The sequence below is a fragment of the Colletotrichum paranaense genome, assembly GCF_030867605.1.
Source record: "Colletotrichum paranaense strain IMI 384185 chromosome Unknown Scaffold_4.1, whole genome shotgun sequence".
Classification (NCBI taxonomy): domain Eukaryota; kingdom Fungi; phylum Ascomycota; class Sordariomycetes; order Glomerellales; family Glomerellaceae; genus Colletotrichum; species Colletotrichum paranaense.
Genome location: NW_026848962.1, coordinates 1,832,608 through 1,853,178, shown reverse-complemented (window position 1 = coordinate 1,853,178; position 20,571 = coordinate 1,832,608). Strand labels below are relative to the sequence as shown.

Sequence of the window (20,571 nt, the reverse complement as noted above, 5' to 3'; positions counted from 1 at the left end):
TAGTTTCTCATTAATTGTCCGGCCATAGCAGCTACCGACACAACCGACCTATGCCTTGGAGAAGCAGGGCAACCCGCACCGATGTCTGAAACGAACGATATCACCCGGTGAGCCGGGCCCGTATGCTCTGTTGCCCGTCTGACCGACGGGTCTGACCTGACTCTTCCATTCCCCGGTCCATGTCGCAGCAGGAGGAGGAGCAGCAGCAGCAGCAGCCTGCTAGCAACGGCAACAGCTGGGCCAACACCACAGAATCAAATCGGGATGAACGAGCTTCCGGAATAGGCTCTCCACCGCCGTTCTTGCGTCTGAGAGTGTGAGCCAACGCAATGCCTTGAACGATGTTCACACGTCCCAAACCAACAAGGCATCCGAAACTCGCCAGTCACAGTGATTCCGCGCGCATTGCTAGGCGAATGCTACCCTAGCCTCGAGCCACCCACGTCGCGCCTCCAGAGGCGAACAATTGTCCGATGGGCTTGTTCACGGTTCCCGCGACGGCTACAGGAACATCAGGGTCTTTTTTGCGTGCTCGCTTGTCTCTCTCGCCGCCTCTGGAGCCTTTGGGCCCTTGGCTGTCTTCTTCTTCCCCTCCCCCACATCCCCGAGACCTCAAACATCCTCTTCTTCCCCCTCCCAGCCTCCCACAGCCCAGGTTTGTCAGGCTACACAAGCAGCGAAACAGGTCGGGCGAGACCGCCACGCCCGCGCCGATATGAACCGACCGGCCGGCCGAGCCGCCGTTCAGAGTCCGCGTTGGTGCAAAGTTGTTTCTGATGGCGGCGGCGACCTAATGTCCGCAACATTCCTCCCCGGTGGCCGTTTTGCCATTGCGGTTGATGCGGTATGTAGGTGGGCAGACCCCTGCTTCTCAGGGACGCCGAGCGTGGTACAAGACCCTTTTTTCATATTTTCTTTGTTCGTCTCGACTTGTTGAGTAGTTCCGTCGAACGTCTGACAGTCGGATCTGGGGTGGCTTGCGGTCCCGCAGGGACGGACTCTTTTTCTTCGGTGACGGCGCCGCTCGACTAACATGCGTTTGTGGCGTGTTCGTTTGGCTTCAAGTCGGGAGGCCTTTTTTTTTCTCCCGACTAGTCCTCTTGGTAAGGCATATGAGTAAGTAAGTAGGTAATGCTGTTGTGGACGGGAAGGGTAGTCGATATAAAACGGGCATGGCGCCCTGCGAGCTAAAACATCCTAATATTCCCCCCCACGAGGGTTGAGACAAAGAACAAAAAAAGTGGCGGCGTGACGGGGCGGCTCTTTGGAATGGCGGCAGGCTGGACGATGGATGGACGACGACCTGATGGGTTTAGCCAAACGTTGCTTCCCCCTGAACTAAGCGGGAGCGAGTGGAAGATGGCACGATGGCAACGGGAGGGCGAGAGTCTCTTTCGGCGCGGTTTTGAGGCGGCTTGTTGGTAGCACCATCTTGGACCAGCATCAGTAAGTATCTAGCAAGCGATCTAAGGAATAGCATCTTCAGCGTGGGCGGCTGGCGCACTCTGAGGAGGGTCTGAGAAGACGGAGAGACAGCCCGGCGGCCGACTTCAGCCTGGTGTTCGTAGACTATGTTGGTGAGGTGTGTTCGTAGAGGGGTGAAGCTTTGGTTTTGGCGCCGTGATGTCTGTATACTTGTCCTGGATAGGGGATCAATTGTTCTAGAAGATCGTGCCTAGTTCCCGTTACTGGAGGCTGATCAGCAGTTTCAAACTAGACTACGATTGGGTGGTTGTTGTTTCTCAGTATTGTTCCCGTTGCCCTTTGCCCCTGAAGCCGTTGATTCTGTTGCCATCCCGGCCCCTGAATTTGTGTGGCTAAGTGCGGTGCTATATCGTGAGACTACAGGTCAGAGGTTTAGGGGAAACGGTAGTGCTTAGGTAGGGAAGGTGACTTGGATCAGCGTTGGGGGTTCTTTACCTGGCTTGCATGATTTGGGATTGCGGTTGGTTGGTGGGAGATCTGAATTACTTCAACTGCGGTTGGATCTTGTAGCAAACATGGGCCTGGCTGAACCTCTACAGTCTTGGTACCGGTGTCGATAGCTATATCTCTATCTGCTGCCGTTGGATCCAGCTGTCGTGGACTGGGCGGGTTTAAGGTATCTGTCCGGACTGGGTTTGGAGGAGGAGCGAGACGACTCCGGTATTGTGAATGCCTGTAATATCATCGGCGTCCCGTGAGGCTCTGTGTTATGAATGGGCCTAAGTTCCCTCATAAAATGTCAGATCTGTCTCACATGTGGAAGTGTAGCCAGTGTTTGCTCTACGTGGTATCCAAGACCTGTATAATATATAGAGAGTGCATTGTAAGAGAGTACTGCCTGCAAGTGTTGTTTATTCCTTGTGGAACATATCACAAGAGCTGATGAACGCTGTTAAAAGAGAGCTAGAAATGGTCGGTTTGAATATCTTTCAAGTTCTCATGAAAATCGAAAGACCACAAGAATCTTGAAAAAGATTTAACAATACTCCCGGACTCCGGTCACCGGCCGACGGCACGAGAGGGGAGGAAATAACGATTTGGCGACAGGACCTCTAACTCATCAGCCTGTTGTTGAGTACTGTAGAACACAAGCATCATCGCTGGCACTCCGGTTATCATTGGCACTCATCCCCAGGAGCAAAATGGCCGTGAGTGTGGCAAGTTCTCGGCGCCTGTCCCGGCAAGGAGAAGTGAAAGGTGCGCCTGGGTCTCTTCTCCTTCCGATCCTGTCACCTGGTGAGTTGTGGGAAACGCGGTTGAGGGGTACAGGAGAAGTCCGTCAAGAGGAGCCCAGTGTTCCTTGGGAGACGTTATGGGTATCGCGTGACCTTTCGGCTGGTGTCCTATAGAGACGAGTTTCTTTGCCCACTCCTTTTCGTGACTTCACGTTCAGTGTCCCTATGATTCCAGGTGCGCTTGTGCTGAGTCATACGGAGGGAAAGCTCTCCATTATACATCAAGTATCTTACCAAAAGCATGTATGGAAGAATCGGGATATAGTTTGGAGAGACCGAAGCTAGATAAGGCAGACATTGGTCCGAGGAGGGTGTTTGGAGAGTGAGGAAATTCATGCAGACTTGGAATGATGTAGTCGAGGCGCATGAATATCTCGGACCGCTGTAGAAGCCGGCAACATGGCTGCGAAAGATTCTTGTCCCAAGGAGCCTCAGCATGAAACCTATTCTGGAGACGGCGAATTGAGGGAACATGCCGTGAATGTGTCGCGACAGACCATACTAAGTAGTGTTTGACTGTAATTTGCTAACTACACAGGACATGAGAAAGCAAACCCAGAGTCCCTTTTCAATGAGCATGGAAGTCGAGGACGAAGAAGAGGAGAAAGGCGTAGCCGGCGACGAACTTCTTGGTCTATTCGACAGTATGCCGATAGTAGAAGAGACCGGGGTCAAACAGACGATTCATGCTGTTCAAACATCCAGGAAGGTGTTTTATGCGCGACCCGCTGTCCAGTCAAACCTCAGGATAGTTGAGCTGTAACATGCTTCTTCTGACTTCGTCACACGACGGTATGAGAAGTACAAGTCTGCCAGGCTTTGTAAATATATTTACGATGTTCTTGAAAAGAATATGAGGAATTTCTGAGGATGACTCCTCAATCGCGAGTCTGGCCTTTGAAATGCTGCTAACATGCATATCGTTGATGTCCGGGAGCATCGCGGCCACCTTTTATTCTCCCTTGACGTAATCAGTCATCAAGCCTCGGGCCCTCTTTGAAGTGCCTTGAATGTGAGACAGTTTAAATTGGGAACAAAACTCTAGTTTTCACTTGCGATGATGTGTGGATATCTCATGTTCCGTCTTCTCGGGATGGTCCCGCCGGCCTCAATGCAGTCACCCTCGCGAAGATAGCCTCTACTACGGGAAACCCAGAGCCCCTGGCCTGGTTACCGGGCATCTTTCTCAAGTCGTCAAATTGGTGTTTCATTGGAATGCCGAGATGAAAATTTTGCAGTTCGATTGTCTATGAAGGCTTCGAGCAATTCTCTTCGGTGATTCAGGTCCCAACCTAGAATACTTGAATGGAATATACGCTCACCTAACACCCGCCCACCTACAGTCATTGTGAGCCATTCTAAGCCCAGAAGTCCTATAGCGAATTATCGTTTCAGTGCTCTTGTTTTCATCATTGATTCTTTCTTCCAAGAATATGGTGCATATACTTATTCTGTATCTCGATCGATGGATAAATATGCCTTCTGGACGTGCTCTCCGTTTATTACCTCTGCCGTGAATCTCGATGCGACGTCGATGACTCGGTCAGGTTGCACTAGCGGAATACAAAGGTATGGATGATATATCATTTGATATATAATATTTTTCTTTCAATCATCTGAAAGTCACTTCACTCCTCTGTCCTCCTTCAGGACCAGGTTCAGCCTGAGACCTGGTGACGACCATTGTATGACACAACCAATCTTGGAACAGAAACTGAACAACACACACGAACAGACCGTGAAACAAGTCGAAATTCTCATTAGAAGTGTAGTGGTAAGTCGAGTTTCAGATGTTTGTGAATGAATAGCCGGCCAAACAAACACTCTGGAGCGGTTGATGAAGCTGTCGATGAGCGAGCTTCACGTCCGAAACCGCGAAGTACAAGATGTGCACACTACGGTTCAACATAATGCCAGACAAAGCGATGGAAACTAAGAGAGTAGTAGAAGGAGGGTGTATTATGAAAAGAGAGAAATTCTCTCTCAAAGCTACCTCAACATTAAGGTAATGTCACCGCCTCACTGTGACATCCAATTTCTGGCACAGGATTGAGTTGTGGACCCCTCGCGGGTAACAGTGGAAACCTGCAGGGACCCCCACCATCGGCGGGGCGTGGGTGAGGTGAAGTCAAAGCCGTTTTTTTTTTGCCGGGCGGTAACGTCTGGCAGAACTTTTTACGCTCCAAACTTTTTGGATGAGATCCTGGCAGCGATCACAGAATACGCTCTGCGACATGAGAACGCCCTAAGAAAAAAGAAAATATCGCCGATTTCCATGAGAATTTAATATTCCACTTTCTCAACGAACTGGTCTGCGATTGAACGAAAACAGCCTACACAATGACCAAGACGGCGAGCGCAAAGCGCAAGCGCGCCGAGAGAGAGGCCCTCAAGGCCGCCGAGTCCAACAAGCGCGCAAAATCCTCCCACGACGCCTCGGCCGACGGTAGCAATTCCCCGGACTCGAACGATGTCGCCGACGCCGCCACAGGCTCCAATGGCACTAGACTTCCCAAGATCCTGCTGGAGAAGAAGCTCTTTGTCGAGAACTCGACCGGCAAGGACCGTGTTCGCGAAGCGAAGCTGTACGACCTCCTCAGCAGCGAGAACGAGACGGACCGCCTCGAGGCCGCTGGCGCCATCATTTCCAGCCTTCTCGACGACGAGGGCGTGACGGAGGCGTGTCTGACCAGACATCTCGATTGGCGACTATTCCGTGGTCTTGCCAGCGGCAGAGCGGCGTCGAGGTTGGGCTACAGCGTCGTCTTGACCGAGATCCTCAGCCAGCTCCTCGGCCCGCCCAGGAACTTGTGCCGCGACAAGTACTCTGGTCTGACGTTTGATAAAGTGTTGGAGATGTTGATGGAGAGGACGCGTTTCGGAGGAAACATCTCAGGACAGGAGGAGCGAGACCTGTACTTTGGACAGTTGTTCGGGCTCGAGTGCTTCGTGCGCGCGAGGATCCTGTTTCTCGAAGAGGAGGGCCCCGACAGGTGGAACGAGATTCTCAGACTGCTCGTCAAGCTGGGCGGCAAGAAGATTTGGCTGCGGCCGCAGTGCGGATGGGTCGTTGCGCAGGCCTTGGCGCAGCTGGGCCGTCCCCGCGTCGAGATGGTGCTGCAGCAGCTGGTCGAGCTCGGCTGGGCCAAGACCCCCGAGGGTGTCGGCATCTGGCTTGTCGCATTTGAACAGTGCCCTGAGTTGACTACCGGCGACAAGGCGAAGCACCACCACCCCCTTTCTTCGAGAAACCTGGGCGAGCTGGCGGGTATCCTGAAGGAGAGCGGGCAGGATGACGTGGAGAAGCAGCAGAAGCAGCAGCAGCAACAACAACAGCAATCGAGGAGGGGCAACTATGTCAAGAACAAGCAGGCCAACTGGACGCCGCAACTGCACTTCGTATGGGACCTGATTGTGCGGCACTTCCTGCGCAAGGGTCCTGCAGGTGTCGATGAGTTCAGATCTTTCTGGAAGCGAGTTGTTGATGGTGAGTATCGAAAGGTTGCAGCTTTTCCACGCGCCGTGCTAATCGAGGCATTGCAGACAACTTCTTCGCCAAGACCGCCACTGAGGGACAAAAGTTCAGGGGCTTCCTGGTTTTCCAGAAGATGCTCCAGAGCTACGCCGATATCGACGACCTCCTCGACGTGCTCTTCAGCAGGAACCTGATGACATGCCTCATCAACCAGGCATCCCAGGAGGATCGCTTCCTTCATCGGGCAGCTTTGAAGACTTTGAAGGTCGTTGAGGAGACTTCTGCGGCGCATCCTGAGGCCACTGGCATCATTCTCGACAACCTGATTAACAACAACGGACTGTATCGATTCGATGTCATGACCAAGAGCAAGACGGTAGACAAGATTCTTCAGCATGTGAAAGCCGATACTGGCGAGGATGTCATCCAGGTTCTTAGCGGACCTGTCATGAAGACTTCTACGACATCGTGCGTCGAATCCCCTTCCTTACAGAATGACTTGTGCTTGATGCTGACTATCACACAGAAAGGATATTAACTCGGTTAAGCTCGACCTCCGCGTTTACATCGAATACATCTTCCGCCTGACTACCTCGGCACCGGAACCTGCGCTTCAGGAGCTGACATCTCTCGCCTATGCCAAGCCCATATGGATCCCGGAGAACGCAAACTCGCTGGTTACGGAGCTGAGCAGAAGCCGACTTCAGTCAGCCTTTGCAAAGCTCTCTCGCAAAGCTGAGGACGCCAACTACCTGTGCACGGCAGTGCAGTCGATCAACCCAGACTACATTCGTATGGAGGGAGAGATGAAGAAGGAGGTTCACGCAGCACGGAAGCGGTTGGAGAAACTCATGAAAACGAGTGCCTCCGCTAGCGAGAGCTCGACGGACGAGGTCAAGATTTCACAGGGCTTGGCGCTGCTTCACGCCATTGCCATCTTCCAGCTCTACAACGAGGAGCCGGATGCGTTTCAGCTTTTGAGCGATCTCAAGGAGTACCAGACTCGCCTGCAGACGGACGAGGAGGGTGCTGCTGAGTTCTTGGTCGAGATCTTACTTTCACTCGTCTCTCAGCAGTCGTCGCTTCTACGCGAAATTTCGCAGCGGGTGTTTGGCTACTTTACTAGCAGAGTTTCTCCCAAGGCGCTGGAGCTATTGCTGGACGTCCTTTCCGCCGACGAGAGCGCCAAGGGGCAGCAGTCGCTCTTTGACGTCGACGCCGATGATATGGATCTTGAAGACATGGAAGAGGACGAGGAAGACGAGTCCGACGATGAGGCCGGTTCTGACGCTGAGGTGGACTCCAACGTCGAATTCGATGCTCTTGACGCCGGCGATGATGAGGAGAACGACGATGACGAAGGAGAATCTGGATCGGATGAAGAGGCAGACGACGAGGAAGCACAGAACCTCGCAGACCTCGACGACGCTCTCGGCCAAATTCTCAACAGCCACCGCCTCGACAAGGACGAAGACGCAGAGTCATCGGACAACGACTCGGACATGGGCGACGACGACATGCTGGAGCTGGACGGCAAGCTGGCCGAGGTCTTCAAGCAGCGTCAAAAGGCGGCGCCGAGCAAGAAGAAGGAGCGCAAGGCCGCCAAGGAGTCCGTCGTCAACTTTAAGAGGCGCGTGCTGGACCTGCTCGAGATCTTTGTGCGCAACGAGGCGGGTAGTCCGACGACGCTGGCGATCTTGCAGCCGCTGCTGCAGCTCGTCCGCACGTCGACCATTAAGACGCTCTCTGACCGGGCTTTTGAGCTGGTCAAGGACTACCAGAAGCGCGCGCGCAAGGCGAGGTCCGGTGGTGGCGGCAAGTCGACGGAGGACAGCAAGTTGGACCTTGAGGAGGCGGTCGAGGTCCTGAAGGGCGTCTATGCTGAGCTCAAGGCCGGCGAGACAAAGTCTCACGCAAAGGCCGCTGTGCCTGCCTGCCTGATCGCTGCTTCTGGCGTGTTCCACGCTGGCAAGGGAGACCGGGCTGCCGTTGATGCCATTGTTGGGGATGTGGAGGAGGCAACGGCGACGCAGCTGGAAATGAAGAAGGCCTGGGACGAGTGGTGCAGGAACCAGGAGGCTCTGAAGAAGAAGGCGGCCGGCGGTGCTGGAAAGAGTACATAGATGAGGGAGAAAGACTCAGATGGGGTCTAGTAGATTTTTATCTGATACAAAAGCTTTTGTTTCTGGCGCATGGGAATGGGATGGGAACAAAGATCTGGATTTGTGTCACGTCGAAAATAAAAGCATTGACCTCATGAGGCACAGGGAAGATTCTGGGCTCACGGTCTTGAGTATATTTAATACATAGAGCCCAACTTCCACAATTCATACAGATTTCGCAGATCATCATATTTTCTTTTCTCGCTTCTTGATACTTTCTACTCACCTTGAATTGGCTTGCCTTTTCAACTTATCTTCTACATGTCAATTTGATCCCTACTCACCCAGCTCCTTTAAATAGGAGAACACCAACCAATGATTTTTTTTTGTTTTTTGATATTACAAAATCGACCCAGAGTAAGCCCAGCAGACAATATCATGCCATATACCAAAAGGAAACTCTTCAAAACTTGACATCCCAAACTCCACCCTGGCGCTTGGGGTCGTTCCTAACAGGAACTTCACCGGCCCCTGAGCTTGCACCAACTTGGACAATTGTGGCATCACCTGGGCTAAATTCATACACTTCAACAGCTCGAGCCGTTCCAGTCTCATCCCCATGCCAGGTAGCTCTACGGCTCAACAACGTAGCAGGGGTAGGCAGGTGGAAGTCGGAGTTCCCATCTCTGCGCAGCCTGGCAAGAGTACCATCGTCCCTGCTCACCAATAAGCCGAAAGCGACCCAGTTAACCTGGGGAGGCTCCCTTGTATCATCACCACCCAGATTCCCAGAAGCTTCTCCATACGTCGAATCACCACTAGAAGAGATGCTCCGGCTGGTTAGCTCGGGTAGCGGGCTACCTGCTTCGGATTCGGTCTCTCGGTCCCAGAAAGAAAGGTCATTGGGCGGGCCCTCAAGGGCAAGGGAGTCTGTAGAATGAGACCATCTAGACTGGTTCCCATCATGAATACTAGAAGGCAAGCCCTGGCTGGGTGAGGCCGAGGCTGGATCCGGGTTGCGGGCTCTAAGAGCACCTGTTGCGGCCTCGACCTCTCTAAGCCATTGAGAGACGCCGATCTGGGTTTGATCAAATGCGAGCGAGTCTTCAGACGGAGACGAAGTGGAGCCTGAGCCGTCCAGCTCTGAGATCTCGCCGAGACCTACCGTGGCGTCCCCTGTGAGCTGGCGATAGCTCAGCAAGGAGGTGGAAGATGATGCCAGAGAGCCTTCTCTAGATAGAGGCAAGGGGGATACATAGTCCGGAGCTTGGTCAACCACTAACCGTTGCTGAGTCCTGCACAGCAGAGAGGCGAAGCAGCTAAAAGTATACATTTTGGAAGTAGTGTGGGTTGTGCTAGTATGCTCCTGAGCGCGTATTTGGATACGTATTTGGATTTGCGGCAAGGTAGTTTGGAGGTGTGTGATGAAATTGGGTGTGAGTACAATGGGTTCAGAGACTTGGACAATGGATCATCTCTTTTTGAGCTCATCCTTTCAGGCAAGAAACCGCCTTGGGTAGTTAGCAACCACCTTGGGTCGTTCTGCTTGAACAATGTATAGGAGGGAACAAGGACATTGTTCTCTGTCTAGTTGAAGGAAGTGTTTACTTCACAGCCAACTAACAAGCACTCTATACGTTTACTGGTGATATTATTCAACCTTGTTAGTTTAGGAAATAGATGATTGTGCCGAGTCATACTAAGTTCCCTTTCTACAGCACATGTTGGTCGTCATGTCTTTGTTCTTTCTCAAGACTGATTCTGGTCATTCTAAAACTACCATGACTTTAGTCCTACGTGAATGATACACAACTTCAACAAGAGCGTAACTTGATGTCAGGAGGGTTTACTTGGGCCCAAGCTGGAATAACAACAGAAGAAAAGGTCCACCGGCTTACAATGTAGACTGGAAATAAAGATTCAGAAAAGCTCACCTTTTGCGAAGATCTCTGTATTATCCTTTAGTTTTGAATGCTAGATATCATTAGCTTGATCTTGGATTAGAACCCTTTAATTGAGCTTTTGCCCGGAATGACACCCCTTTAGACCGTCCAACCGCACTACCAGCAACATCAGTTTTGTAGTCCAACACCCGGGCGGGCAGACGGCCGGTGATGCCGTCAAGGTCGGAGCCGCTATACCTTCTCGTCTGCGAAGGCGTGACTGTCATGCCGCAGATATCCTCAGATCAGCTTGGAGAAGCCAATCATGTTGCCATCCAATGTATCGGTTAACAGCCACGAGTACAATAATACAGTTTTCGACGTAAATCGACCTTGCTCACTTGCCCAATTTTACCGCGAGTCCTGGCAACCATGATGGAACCGTGGGAGTATAAAGTCAGCAGTCTCCTTCTCCCGTAGAAATCATAGGCTTTCTCCTTTATATCTCCACGTTCCATCCAAAAGCCAAGGTTTCTCCAGTCACCACCACCTATATAAAGTCACCCAAATGCATCTAACAACACCCTTCACGGCCGTACTCGGCCTCCTCATCGCAGCAAGCGCAGCTTCCCCCATCCAAAAAGACAAAGTCTCTATCCCGGCGGACGTATCCGATGACCAATCTTCGGCGATGACCGTTCCAATCGTAAGTCGGAAACCTGCAGCCTCTTGCCAGTACCGACATAAGTACTTCGACAAGATATATCTTGCGCATGAACACAGAAGCTAACAAACTCCACCACAGGACGTACGAAAAGCTGCTCTAATTCCATGTTCCCTCCGAGGATCTGTTTAGCTAACAAAAACCACAGGGACAATGCTTCTTCCGCTGCACCCCAGCGCTGATTATCGCTGTCACGTGGAACTCATGCATCAAGGATTGCATGGCGCCGAAATTGTCAAAATACCAAGGCAGAGTCGAAGATCGCGAGTGGCAGTGAATTGATTATGGAAGAATTTTGAGATTTTGTACGGATGGACTGCGGTGTAACGCTAGGCTGGTGGACTATTATCACAACTTACTACTGGATGAACATATCAATTACCTGTAGACGTCAACTTTGTCGAATCAATCTCTCAACACGCCGAGTCTCCGGTTAGAGCGAGACCATCAATGGCATAACAGTTGTAAAGTACATGAAGCTTCACATAGTCAGTGAACAAAGTGAACCATGATGTGTCTCCCCATATCTGTTCCGGGAGAAAGACGTGGTGTCTGTTTAGGAAAGTTTCATTCTCTCTTACTTTTGATTGCCTCGGAGAAGATGGTATGCCAGTGCCCTAGGCAAGCAACATATTTACCTAAACTAGGCTACAAGGGATTTTGGTCATAAATTCACACTTTAGGCACTGTTACGATGCCGTTCCGTTGGCGTTGCAGGTGCAGCCTTGGGCCGATTTGTCCATGTCAGGGGTAATAATTCACGATGACTAACACGGTCAACTGCTCGATGCCAAGATCTTTAGCAGCACAGTACACCCAGAGGAAAAGAAAAGAATGCTATCTATCCATACTGAGTGAACTTAAGGCTGAGAATCTCGCCAAAATTTGTCCTGTTCCCACGTGGTGCTTCCAAGTCGATCTCAGGTTCACCATCCCGCGGTGTGGCTAGACCGTTCTTGGAAGAAACACAAACACATCTCCATCCACTAACACTTGAGTTTGTCGTACATCTTGCAACTTGACGTGAAACATTTAGGAAAGTCATGCCTCTATGGTCAATCAACATGAATTCGCTTACCAAAGTAGATCACAGTCTCGTCCTATACATCTACACCCGCCCTCAGCACTAACTCACCTCATCTCCCAAGGAAACTTTCTCTCTTCACTTTGATCTCCTCGCATACCCGTCCAACTGTCCAACAACATTCACAAGCCCCAGCGATTTCCACGATCCCAAACCAAGTACCCAAGCCGCCGTTCTAATCAAGCACCCCACTGGGCCGGTCGATTATCCCAGTACCCATCAGCATTCGGATACGCCCGCAAACAGGCATAGAAACTAAAATCTGTCGTATCCGCCGGCCCACCCTGTCTGATATTCGGCGAGAAATGCGCCCCAATCTTCGATCTACACAAGGGACAGCTAAACTCCGCCGCCCACGTCTCCTCCGTCTCGTCACGCCCGTTGCGTGCCCCGCGGAGGTCCCGCAGCGCCAGCCAGCTCTTGAGGCACTTGCGCCCCACGTACTGCGAGCAGCATGGCAACATCACGGGCTCGTGATTCGGGTACTCGTCCCACTCGGACATGCAAATATTGCAGTTTGGCGACCCGTCGGCGACGGCCGCCGCGGGCAGCACGGCGTACATCATCGTCCTGGCGTCCGCCGACCGGTTCCGCGACCTCATGTCCGCGAGCGCAATTGCCGTGTTGCGGTTGATTGTCTCAAAGTGATGGAGGCCCGTGTCAAGCATCTGGCCGAGCCTGTCGGTAGGTCGGGTGCTGGACGGAAGGATGGGCCAGTGGTGCTCGACCCAGTAGACGCACTCCTGGATGAGGTCGGCGCCGGGGAGATCGGGGTCAAGGGTCAGGTACGCCGGGTGCGAGGCGTGGTCCTCGTAGTGCGGATTCGGCCACGGGTTGAGCACGGCGAGCAGGGCGCCACCAATATACATCATGATCTGCTCGTCTAGGCCGGCGTCTAGGGCGAGGAAGTTGTACAGCCAGGCGAGGAAGTGGTAGCGCCGCCACACGGCGCGGCTCCAGTCTTCCTTGCCCAGCCAGGGCATCCTGTGGGAGTGCCAGTACGCGCTCGATGGGTGTTTCTGGGACTCGTCCGAGCCCCTCTCTGAGATGGCGTTGCGGGCTCGCTTCGCTCTCTCCAGGAGCTTGTGTAGGCGGCGTTCGTAGGTGTCTCTGCTCAACGCCACGAACGCCATCTGGTGACCGGGAAAGTCGCGCTTATCGTTGTGCAAATTCTCCAGGTTGATCGCCCTCTCGGTCGGCCCGGTGGTAAGTTCCCACACATCCTCATCCTCATCGAAAGCTTGTCCCCGAATCTCCTCGGCAAAGGCCTCGAGAGTTCCAGCTTCATCGGTCCTGTACGCCATATCCTCGAGGATATGAGCTGCTTCGTTCTTCCTCATGGCAAACGCAGGGTTTACGCGCCAGACCTCGTCCATGGGCTTGCAGTCGCAGAGGAATACGTTATGCCCAATGTGTGTCCGCAACAGCTTGCACCAGATCTCTGGCCAAGCGGACGAGATCTCCATTTCCCACTCGCGGCTCTCGGCTTCCACGGGGAAAGGTTTCGATAGCATCGTCAAGGACAGTCTGAGTAGCTGGCGGAGGTAATTCTCGCGGTAGATTATGAATTTGTGAGTCGGGATGGCCTCCAAGTAGACCCCTGGGCCCGGGAGCCTAATGGTTCTGGGGATTGATTGCATTACTTCGTCGGGGCTGTCATAGTACGCATCGACGTTGCCGGTACAGAAGTAGCATTCTCCGTCCATTATCTGAACCAAGACTCCTCGACAGAGCCCGTTTATGCAATCCGTTGCGTGCAGATGAGCGCATCGGATCAAGTTGTAGACCCAATGGATATGCTTTCTGCGCGGTACTTCTTGAAAATCATGTTGAGTGTTCTCTCTGAAGACATTGTCTTCTTCTTTCACCAGATGATGGCCATCGATTCTTCTGTCCGGCAAAGGGTGTGTTTGTTTTTCGCCATCATGTCGCGTATATCCAGGTGGTTTCGTGCAATAATACCTGCGCCATAAGATGATACACATATTGAATACGGGGTCTCTTCGATGCTATTCAAACCTGCTCGGAGGCAGGTGACGTTGTTGCCGAATCGATGAATTTTACTATGCGCTTGGGGTTGATCATGTCTATTTGACCGGTCGCAAAGCCAACAGGAAAGGTTTCATTTATTGTTATTCAACCGCTCAACACTCTTCCAATACTCCAACTAAAGTTGGCAACTTAACGAGGGTTGAAAGAAACGCTTCTGCTCGAAGCAGCTCCTCTCGCTGTGCCCCCAGCCGAATGGGACAAGGGCCGCTTGTTGACGACGAAGGCAAACAAAGCCTCGAATGTAGATCAATTGTCAGAGTCCGTCAAAGACCATTTTCCCCTGTCACATGGATTCGCAGGAAAGACGCCACCGGATGAAGCCCTTGCATTTTTCCATTGTACTCCTTGAGCCCATTGTCCTCAATTGCTCCGACAGAGTATTGAAAACCACCCTTCTGGCGACTTCATGTCGTTCGCTCTTTGCTTTATTTAGAACTTCATGAAACGTCTCTAATTCCCAAAATACGACGAAGAGGACCCGGGAGGTCACGGTGTCCAAGTGCTGCGGATGAAGAGGAATGAAGAGCCAGGCCCCGAGTCACCAAACACCGGTGTACAAAGTGAGATGGGCCGTCATAAATACGCAGGTGCCTTTCGGGTGCGAACTGGAGCACCAGCCGGTCCTATCTGAGCTGCGCGACGTCCCACCAAATATACTTGGGTTCGTCTCCTAGCTTGAACTCCCACGTGCTGACCCAAGTAATCTCTGCAGAATTTCCAGTGACAAGGTATCGGAAAACCCCAGCTGATTCTCGCCATGCACCGTAAAGTTCCATTACACGGAGTGCCGGCATCTTCTTCGCGACCCTGCCATCTTGGGAAAGAAGAGTGTTGATGAGCTCGGGCTTCTTGCGGGAGCAAGCATCCTGGCATATCATCGTCAGAACACGCAGACGCTGCCATGGCAGAGGCGATATAGGTACGCATACTCTGCTCGTGCAGGCGGCAAAGAAGTATATGGCATCAACGATATTGCAGATGACAAGCTTCTCTAGATCGAGACTGCGAATGAACAGATTTCCGACCAAGCCGGGCCGGACTGATAGGCGCCAATTGTAAAGCATTTGTAGATCGCCGTGCTCGAAGATGTGGATTTTTGATAACAGTGGTTTCTCTCGATATGACCAGATTGTCAGCATCGTCGTCAAGTCTATATCAGAAATTAGAGAATCTTCCATAGAATGCGAAGAGGTGGGGTAGAAGACGGGCTGGCTTTCACTACTATATCATTGTCTGAAGAGTTCTGTTCCCGTGTATTGAGATGCCTCCATGGTTCGAAGTGAATTGAGCGCAATCTCGGTAGATACCTTGACAGAGTTTGCTGCAAAGGGGGTTAATTGTATTCTGCGCATGTTTCTACGCACAATGCTCAACCCGGTGACGCAGTTGACGTAGGGAAGACTGAAATCTCCAAGGCTAATAGGGGCAAACACGTATCGCTGCTGTTGCTGCCAGTAGTCCAAGAGCTCTTCTATTCCGCACGAATTGCCGACATCGTTTGGCGAAGAGGCACTGATCTCCAAGTTGATACTTGGGTATGTTGGTTCGCCAACTGAATCGAAATCCTTCTATGCTTCGAGAATACAGAAAAGGACCAAGATGTTGATGGCGAAGCATCCGCGGTCCGCTGCGATCTCTTCATGAGTCTGACGTCTCGAACGATTCTTGATGCAATGGTCCGGTCAACTCGATTTTGAACCCCATGTGTTTAACGTAGTTTTGTCGCCAGTACTTGTTGTGTAATGTCTTGGCCAGGTTTCCCAGCGACTGATCATCCGAACCGACTTGGAGGACCCGAAAGTTTCTTGGCTCGATGGCGTTTTGCCAGTCCCTGCAAATGCCTGCAAACCTTCCAGGGACGTATTCGAGAATCTTGCCTCTGATCTCCTGGGGTAGGTCGCTCCATTGGGCCTCGCTTTTAAATGTATTCATGTCGTTTGGTAGGATACTTTTGATAGGATATTTGGGCGCACTTGTTGTCAGACAGGCACAATGGGGAAAATCGAGTATGTTTGGCTCCAAGTCAAATTTCCTGAGAGGTTACCGCCGAATGCTCATGGAATCTGAGGAAGGGCGATACCTCGGCTCAAAAGGGACCAGTAAATAAAGAGGAAAGGGAGAGAAAGAAGCAGAGAGAAAAGGAGAGGAAGGTAAGGTATCCACTTGGAATCTCGACTCCTTCCTCCCGTCCTTCACCTCACCACATCTTCACCTTCACCTCCACCTTCACCTTCACCTCACCCGGCCTCTATCTTTTCCTGCCTTTCAATCCCGTTGCTACCTACCTTAGCCAGCTACTGGGTACTCCCCAACACATCGCGGGTCGAATGGTTATAAGGGAAAGTGCACATTCTTATCTACACCTCCTTTGAGGACTGTACCTTGCCCCATTCTGGGTAGGAAACACAGTCCAAGGCTTTCTGTGCTCCCTTGACCTCATCGTACATTTGTTGACTTTGTACCACAGCTCGCATGTCAAGCAGTCGTGCAAAACATTCATCAGTGCCACCAAGAAAGTTAACGATAATCCGCGAGCAGTGTCTGATCGACTGGCCAACCATCGTGAAGATGCGCTGGAGATGGACAGAAGCCGTCAAACGACAGACCTCGACGATGTGGAAAGCTTACCTCAGCTGAGGTACTCAGCACTCGCCTGACATAAGACATCAAACCCACACAATTAAGGGAGCGAGATCTGGATCAGTCTAGGCCTAACGAGGATTGGTGCGATTTGTGAAGGCGACAGAATCCCTGCCCGCAGAGGTCGGAACCTTCTCCTTTCAGTTGGGGCCCTCTTTGCAGATGCACCAGGAGGGCGGGATCCCCTGACGCCTGCGACCCTTTTGCCTTTGCTTTGCTGCTGCTTCCCACCCCCGGCCGAAGCAGAGGCCAGGAAAAAAAAAAGATACCTTGTCCACGGGAAATTCCACCTCATCCAGAATCTCCCCCAGAGAGACCACATTTCCCATTCGCAATCTTGTGGGAAAAAAAATTCCTCTTCTCTTCTGCAGAGACTCGACAGATTCCTACCGGACGGGATACTGTCAATTCGAGACGACGAGTCAGGAGGATACTAGGGAAGGAAAAAAACGAGGTACGTGGTTGTTGTTGCTTAGCTGGCAGCTCGCTCCATGCCATCAGTTGTTCCCCACGTTGAGACGAAGCTAACAACACCTGGCATCTAGCCACAGCTGCGCTTTCTCGATCCCGATACTCCTTTACCTTTCGGCCATTGCGCGCCGCCTTCCCATTCCATCAGAACTCGACTGGACTCGGCAACGACAAGATGAAGCTCAGCAGCATCCTGTCCGTTGGCCTTTTGGTCGTCTCGCCCCTGGCTGCGGCCTGGAGCAAGGAGGGTACGAGCATCGCCATCCTGTCTTGTCTCCGTTGCGCAGCGTTGGCTAACGTGTGAAAAACAATAGATCGTGAGATTTTCCGTATCCGCGATGAGATCAAGGCCCACGAGGCCAACCCCGAACAGACCTTCTACGACCTCCTCGGCGTCAAGAACAGCGCTTCCATCGACGAGATCACCAAGGCCTACCGCAAGATCTCCCGCACTCTCCACCCTGATAAAGTTCGTCAGCAGCTCATCGCCGAGCGCACCAAGGCTAAGAAGAAGGAGAAGAAGACCCCCGGCGTCAATGTCTCCAAGGCTCCTACTCAGAAGGAGATCAAGGCCGCTGTCAAGATTGCCTCTGAGCGTCAGGCCCGCCTCGGTCTCGTGCGCAACATCATCAGTGGTCCCGATCGCGACCGCTACGACCATTTCCTGAAGAATGGCTTCCCGGCCTGGAAGGGCACCAATTACTATTACAATCGGTACCGCCCTGGTCTGGGCACTGTGCTCTTCGGTGTCTTCCTTGTGGCTGGAGGTGCCTTCCACTACATCGCTTTGTACATGTCCTGGAAGCGCCAGAAGGACTTTGTCGAGCGCTACATCAAGTTCGCACGCAATGCTGCTTGGGGAGACAACCTGAGTATTCCTGGCATCGACGACACCCCCGCCCCTGCTCCTGCTGCCCCCGCCGCCGACGATGAGGAGGGCCCCCAGCTGCCCAGAAACCGCAAGGAAAGACGTATGCAGGAACAAATGGCTCGCAGAGAGGCCGCCAAGGAGCGCGGAGGCCGATCCCGCAAGCCCGCTCCCGCCGCTCGCAGCACCAGCGGCAGCGGTACCGCCACCCCCCGCGAGACGGTTGCGCAGGCCGGTCAGACCGGCCCCACCGGCTCCAAGAAGCGCGTTGTCGCCGAGAATGGCAAGATTCTTGTGGTTGATTCCCTCGGAGACGTCTACCTCGAGGAGCAGGATGAGGATGGCAACACCGAGCAGTACCTCCTTGACGTAAGTGCCCAAAATGCAAGCTAAAGCTTGTCAACCTACCGCGACACGAGGTCTGCGAACGATGCTAACTCAAAGCAGCCCAACGAACTGCCTCAACCCACCATCCGTGACACCGCGCTCGTCCGCCTCCCCATCTGGGCCTACAACCGCACTGTCGGCCGCGCCCTCGGCAAGAACACTACTGAGCTGGAGATCGACACCGAGGACCTGGACTCTGATGACGGCGAGATTCAACACACCCCCAGCTCTGACTCTGCCGCTGATGACTTTGAGCTCTTGGAGAAATCGACTGATTCTTTGGGCAAGGCCAAGGCTTCCGGTGCGCAGACTGGAGGCAAGACCAACAAGCGCAAGAACAAGAAGCGTTGAGGCATTGGTTCAAGATCTGGCTGATGTATAGAGCTTCACGGCGGGCCTCTTCGAACCCTCTGACGGGTTTTGCGACCTTGATTGGTCTTGAGGATCAGACAAGCGACCCAGAGGTGCATGATGCGTCATGAAGCTGCAGCCAGTCTCGTCGTTTACGTAGACTATTCATCAATGCAAATTCTCGTACGAATTGTAAAGTACAATCGGAAGGCCACAATCTGTTGAAGGTGTCAGTGTGCTGCATCGTGTCTAGTGCATTGTGCATTGGGGGATGAGGTTTGTTGAGTATGTGTGTGTGTACTTCACAACAGGCCGTGACAGATACATCATACGGGCACACTTGTTTCCATTCCATTTCTTCACACCATTGTCCTCGAGCACCGGAGGAAAGGCCCAATGCGGTTAATGTTTCCCGTCAAACATGTCGCGACCCTGCGCAAGTGCGTGAGGCCGTTTCCTGCCCCTCTGCACCTCATAACTCTGTTCCGTCCCTTCCTATGGCATCATGGCTGCATGATGATTTGTTGGCACAGAAGATCAAGTGTCGCTCGGTGGTTCGTCCGCTTCACGTAGCGGCGATAGGCTTTTGCAGCACTCAACTTACACCAACACCAACAACAACCCTCGATGATGTTTCTTTGGCAACCATCACAGCCAGTCAGCCAGTCAGCCTGTCAGTAGAAAGCACAGTGGTAGTCTTGACTCGAAGATCCATTATCTTCAGTCCACCTCTCCTATCTTTTGCGTCTATATCCGTACCTCACAACCGAATGTTTCCATCCACCACAACCACCACAATCCAGCCTCTCAACTGTCGGCCTGAAACATAGGAGATCCAATGCCAAAAACAGACCACTTGTGCCTAGCTTATACCCAAAAGAAACTAAACCCGTAAGCCAAGCGCCCACCCCGCTCTTCTATGATCTACGGCGACGACCAGGGCTCGAGCGCGCCGCACAGCAACCACGCAACCCAACGCTCGAGCCGCATGGTCGCCCGTTTCCGAGCCGGTTCCAGCTTCGCAGCCCCATTGACCTGATGATTCCTTGCCCTCACCTCTTCTTACCACGCTTTAGCGTCTGTTCGCCAGAGACGCCAATTGAACCGCTAGATGGAAACCCTATCTCAATCAAGACGCTACTTGCGTTTTTCCTACGCTTCTGACTGGCGAATATGTCGCTGGCTTCAAGTTGGCTTCAAGGCCGTTCCCTGTCGACCTCTTAGATAGAACCCAAGGTTGCCTCCCACCCCTCAGAGGCTCATAGCTAACGGAGCAGTCCAGGAACCTTCGCCAGCTTCGTCCCACCATTGATCTCGTCTCCTCAATTACACATACACACACATGGATCACTCCCCAACACATGAGCCGCGTTCCCAAGATCCTCGAGGGCGTCGGAGATTGTATTCGGACCTCTTTGGACGAGCGTTTAGTGACGATGGTCCCGCCCGCTACCTTCGTCTAGACTCGTGTGTTCAGGTCGCCCGGCTCTCCACACCCGGGACACTAAGCTATTCTTAAGACTGGCTCGTACATCGAGATATGAAGCTACCCCTAAACCTATCTGCCACTTCGGTTGAGACGTTCTTGATATGTATATCGGGTAGCCCCTCCCTTGACCCTGGCGGGTCCATCTCTCTCTCCGTCGTCCGCTCTCTATATCGTCTTCCCCGGCCTGGCCCCGTCGACTCGGATCACACTCTGCACATCCCATTCTACCAAGCTGCAAACCGACGGTCCAATGTCACCCTCGTCATGACGCTCACGTGAAGGAGAAAAGAAACAATACTGCCTACCAAGGGAATACCCGTGGATG

At 52.6% G+C, this 20,571-nt stretch overlaps 6 protein-coding genes across 6 annotated transcripts, besides 1 other annotated feature; 3 read left to right on the top strand and 3 right to left on the bottom strand.

Moving 5' to 3' along the window:
• Positions 1 to 100: 100 nt before the first annotated feature.
• Positions 101 to 181: a sequence feature (Short protein (CPAR01_05617, KAK1542230.1) was converted to a misc_feature.).
• A 4,879-nt stretch (positions 182 to 5,060) lies between these two features.
• CPAR01_05616 (DNA polymerase phi) lies at positions 5,061 to 8,318 on the top strand (the record flags this gene model as incomplete). The annotated part of the gene is made up of 3 exons (XM_060489893.1): positions 5,061 to 6,207; positions 6,264 to 6,663; positions 6,722 to 8,318. The coding sequence occupies 3 exons, from the start codon at positions 5,061 to 5,063 to the stop codon at positions 8,316 to 8,318; spliced, it is 3,144 nt and encodes a 1,047-aa protein (XP_060351359.1).
• A 442-nt stretch (positions 8,319 to 8,760) lies between these two features.
• Positions 8,761 to 9,630, bottom strand: CPAR01_05615 (uncharacterized protein; the record flags this gene model as incomplete). Its single annotated transcript, XM_060489892.1, has 1 exon — positions 8,761 to 9,630. One exon carries the CDS (start codon positions 9,628 to 9,630, stop codon positions 8,761 to 8,763), a length of 870 nt encoding a protein of 289 aa, XP_060351358.1.
• Positions 9,631 to 10,748: 1,118 nt separating this feature from the next.
• Positions 10,749 to 11,181, top strand: CPAR01_05614 (uncharacterized protein; the record flags this gene model as incomplete). Its single annotated transcript, XM_060489891.1, has 2 exons — positions 10,749 to 10,886; positions 11,053 to 11,181. The coding sequence occupies 2 exons, from the start codon at positions 10,749 to 10,751 to the stop codon at positions 11,179 to 11,181; spliced, it is 267 nt and encodes an 88-aa protein (XP_060351357.1).
• A 986-nt stretch (positions 11,182 to 12,167) lies between these two features.
• On the bottom strand, positions 12,168 to 13,694 carry CPAR01_05613 (uncharacterized protein; the record flags this gene model as incomplete). Its single annotated transcript, XM_060489890.1, has 1 exon — positions 12,168 to 13,694. One exon carries the CDS (start codon positions 13,692 to 13,694, stop codon positions 12,168 to 12,170), a length of 1,527 nt encoding a protein of 508 aa, XP_060351356.1.
• Positions 13,695 to 14,663: 969 nt separating this feature from the next.
• On the bottom strand, positions 14,664 to 15,972 carry CPAR01_05612 (uncharacterized protein; the record flags this gene model as incomplete). Its single annotated transcript, XM_060489889.1, has 4 exons — positions 14,664 to 15,261; positions 15,348 to 15,361; positions 15,405 to 15,570; positions 15,692 to 15,972. The coding sequence occupies 4 exons, from the start codon at positions 15,970 to 15,972 to the stop codon at positions 14,664 to 14,666; spliced, it is 1,059 nt and encodes a 352-aa protein (XP_060351355.1).
• A 1,354-nt stretch (positions 15,973 to 17,326) lies between these two features.
• CPAR01_05611 (DnaJ domain-containing protein) lies at positions 17,327 to 18,757 on the top strand (the record flags this gene model as incomplete). Its single annotated transcript, XM_060489888.1, has 3 exons — positions 17,327 to 17,399; positions 17,466 to 18,388; positions 18,467 to 18,757. 3 exons carry the CDS (start codon positions 17,327 to 17,329, stop codon positions 18,755 to 18,757), a joined length of 1,287 nt encoding a protein of 428 aa, XP_060351354.1.
• Between the last annotated feature and the right edge of the window lie 1,814 nt (positions 18,758 to 20,571).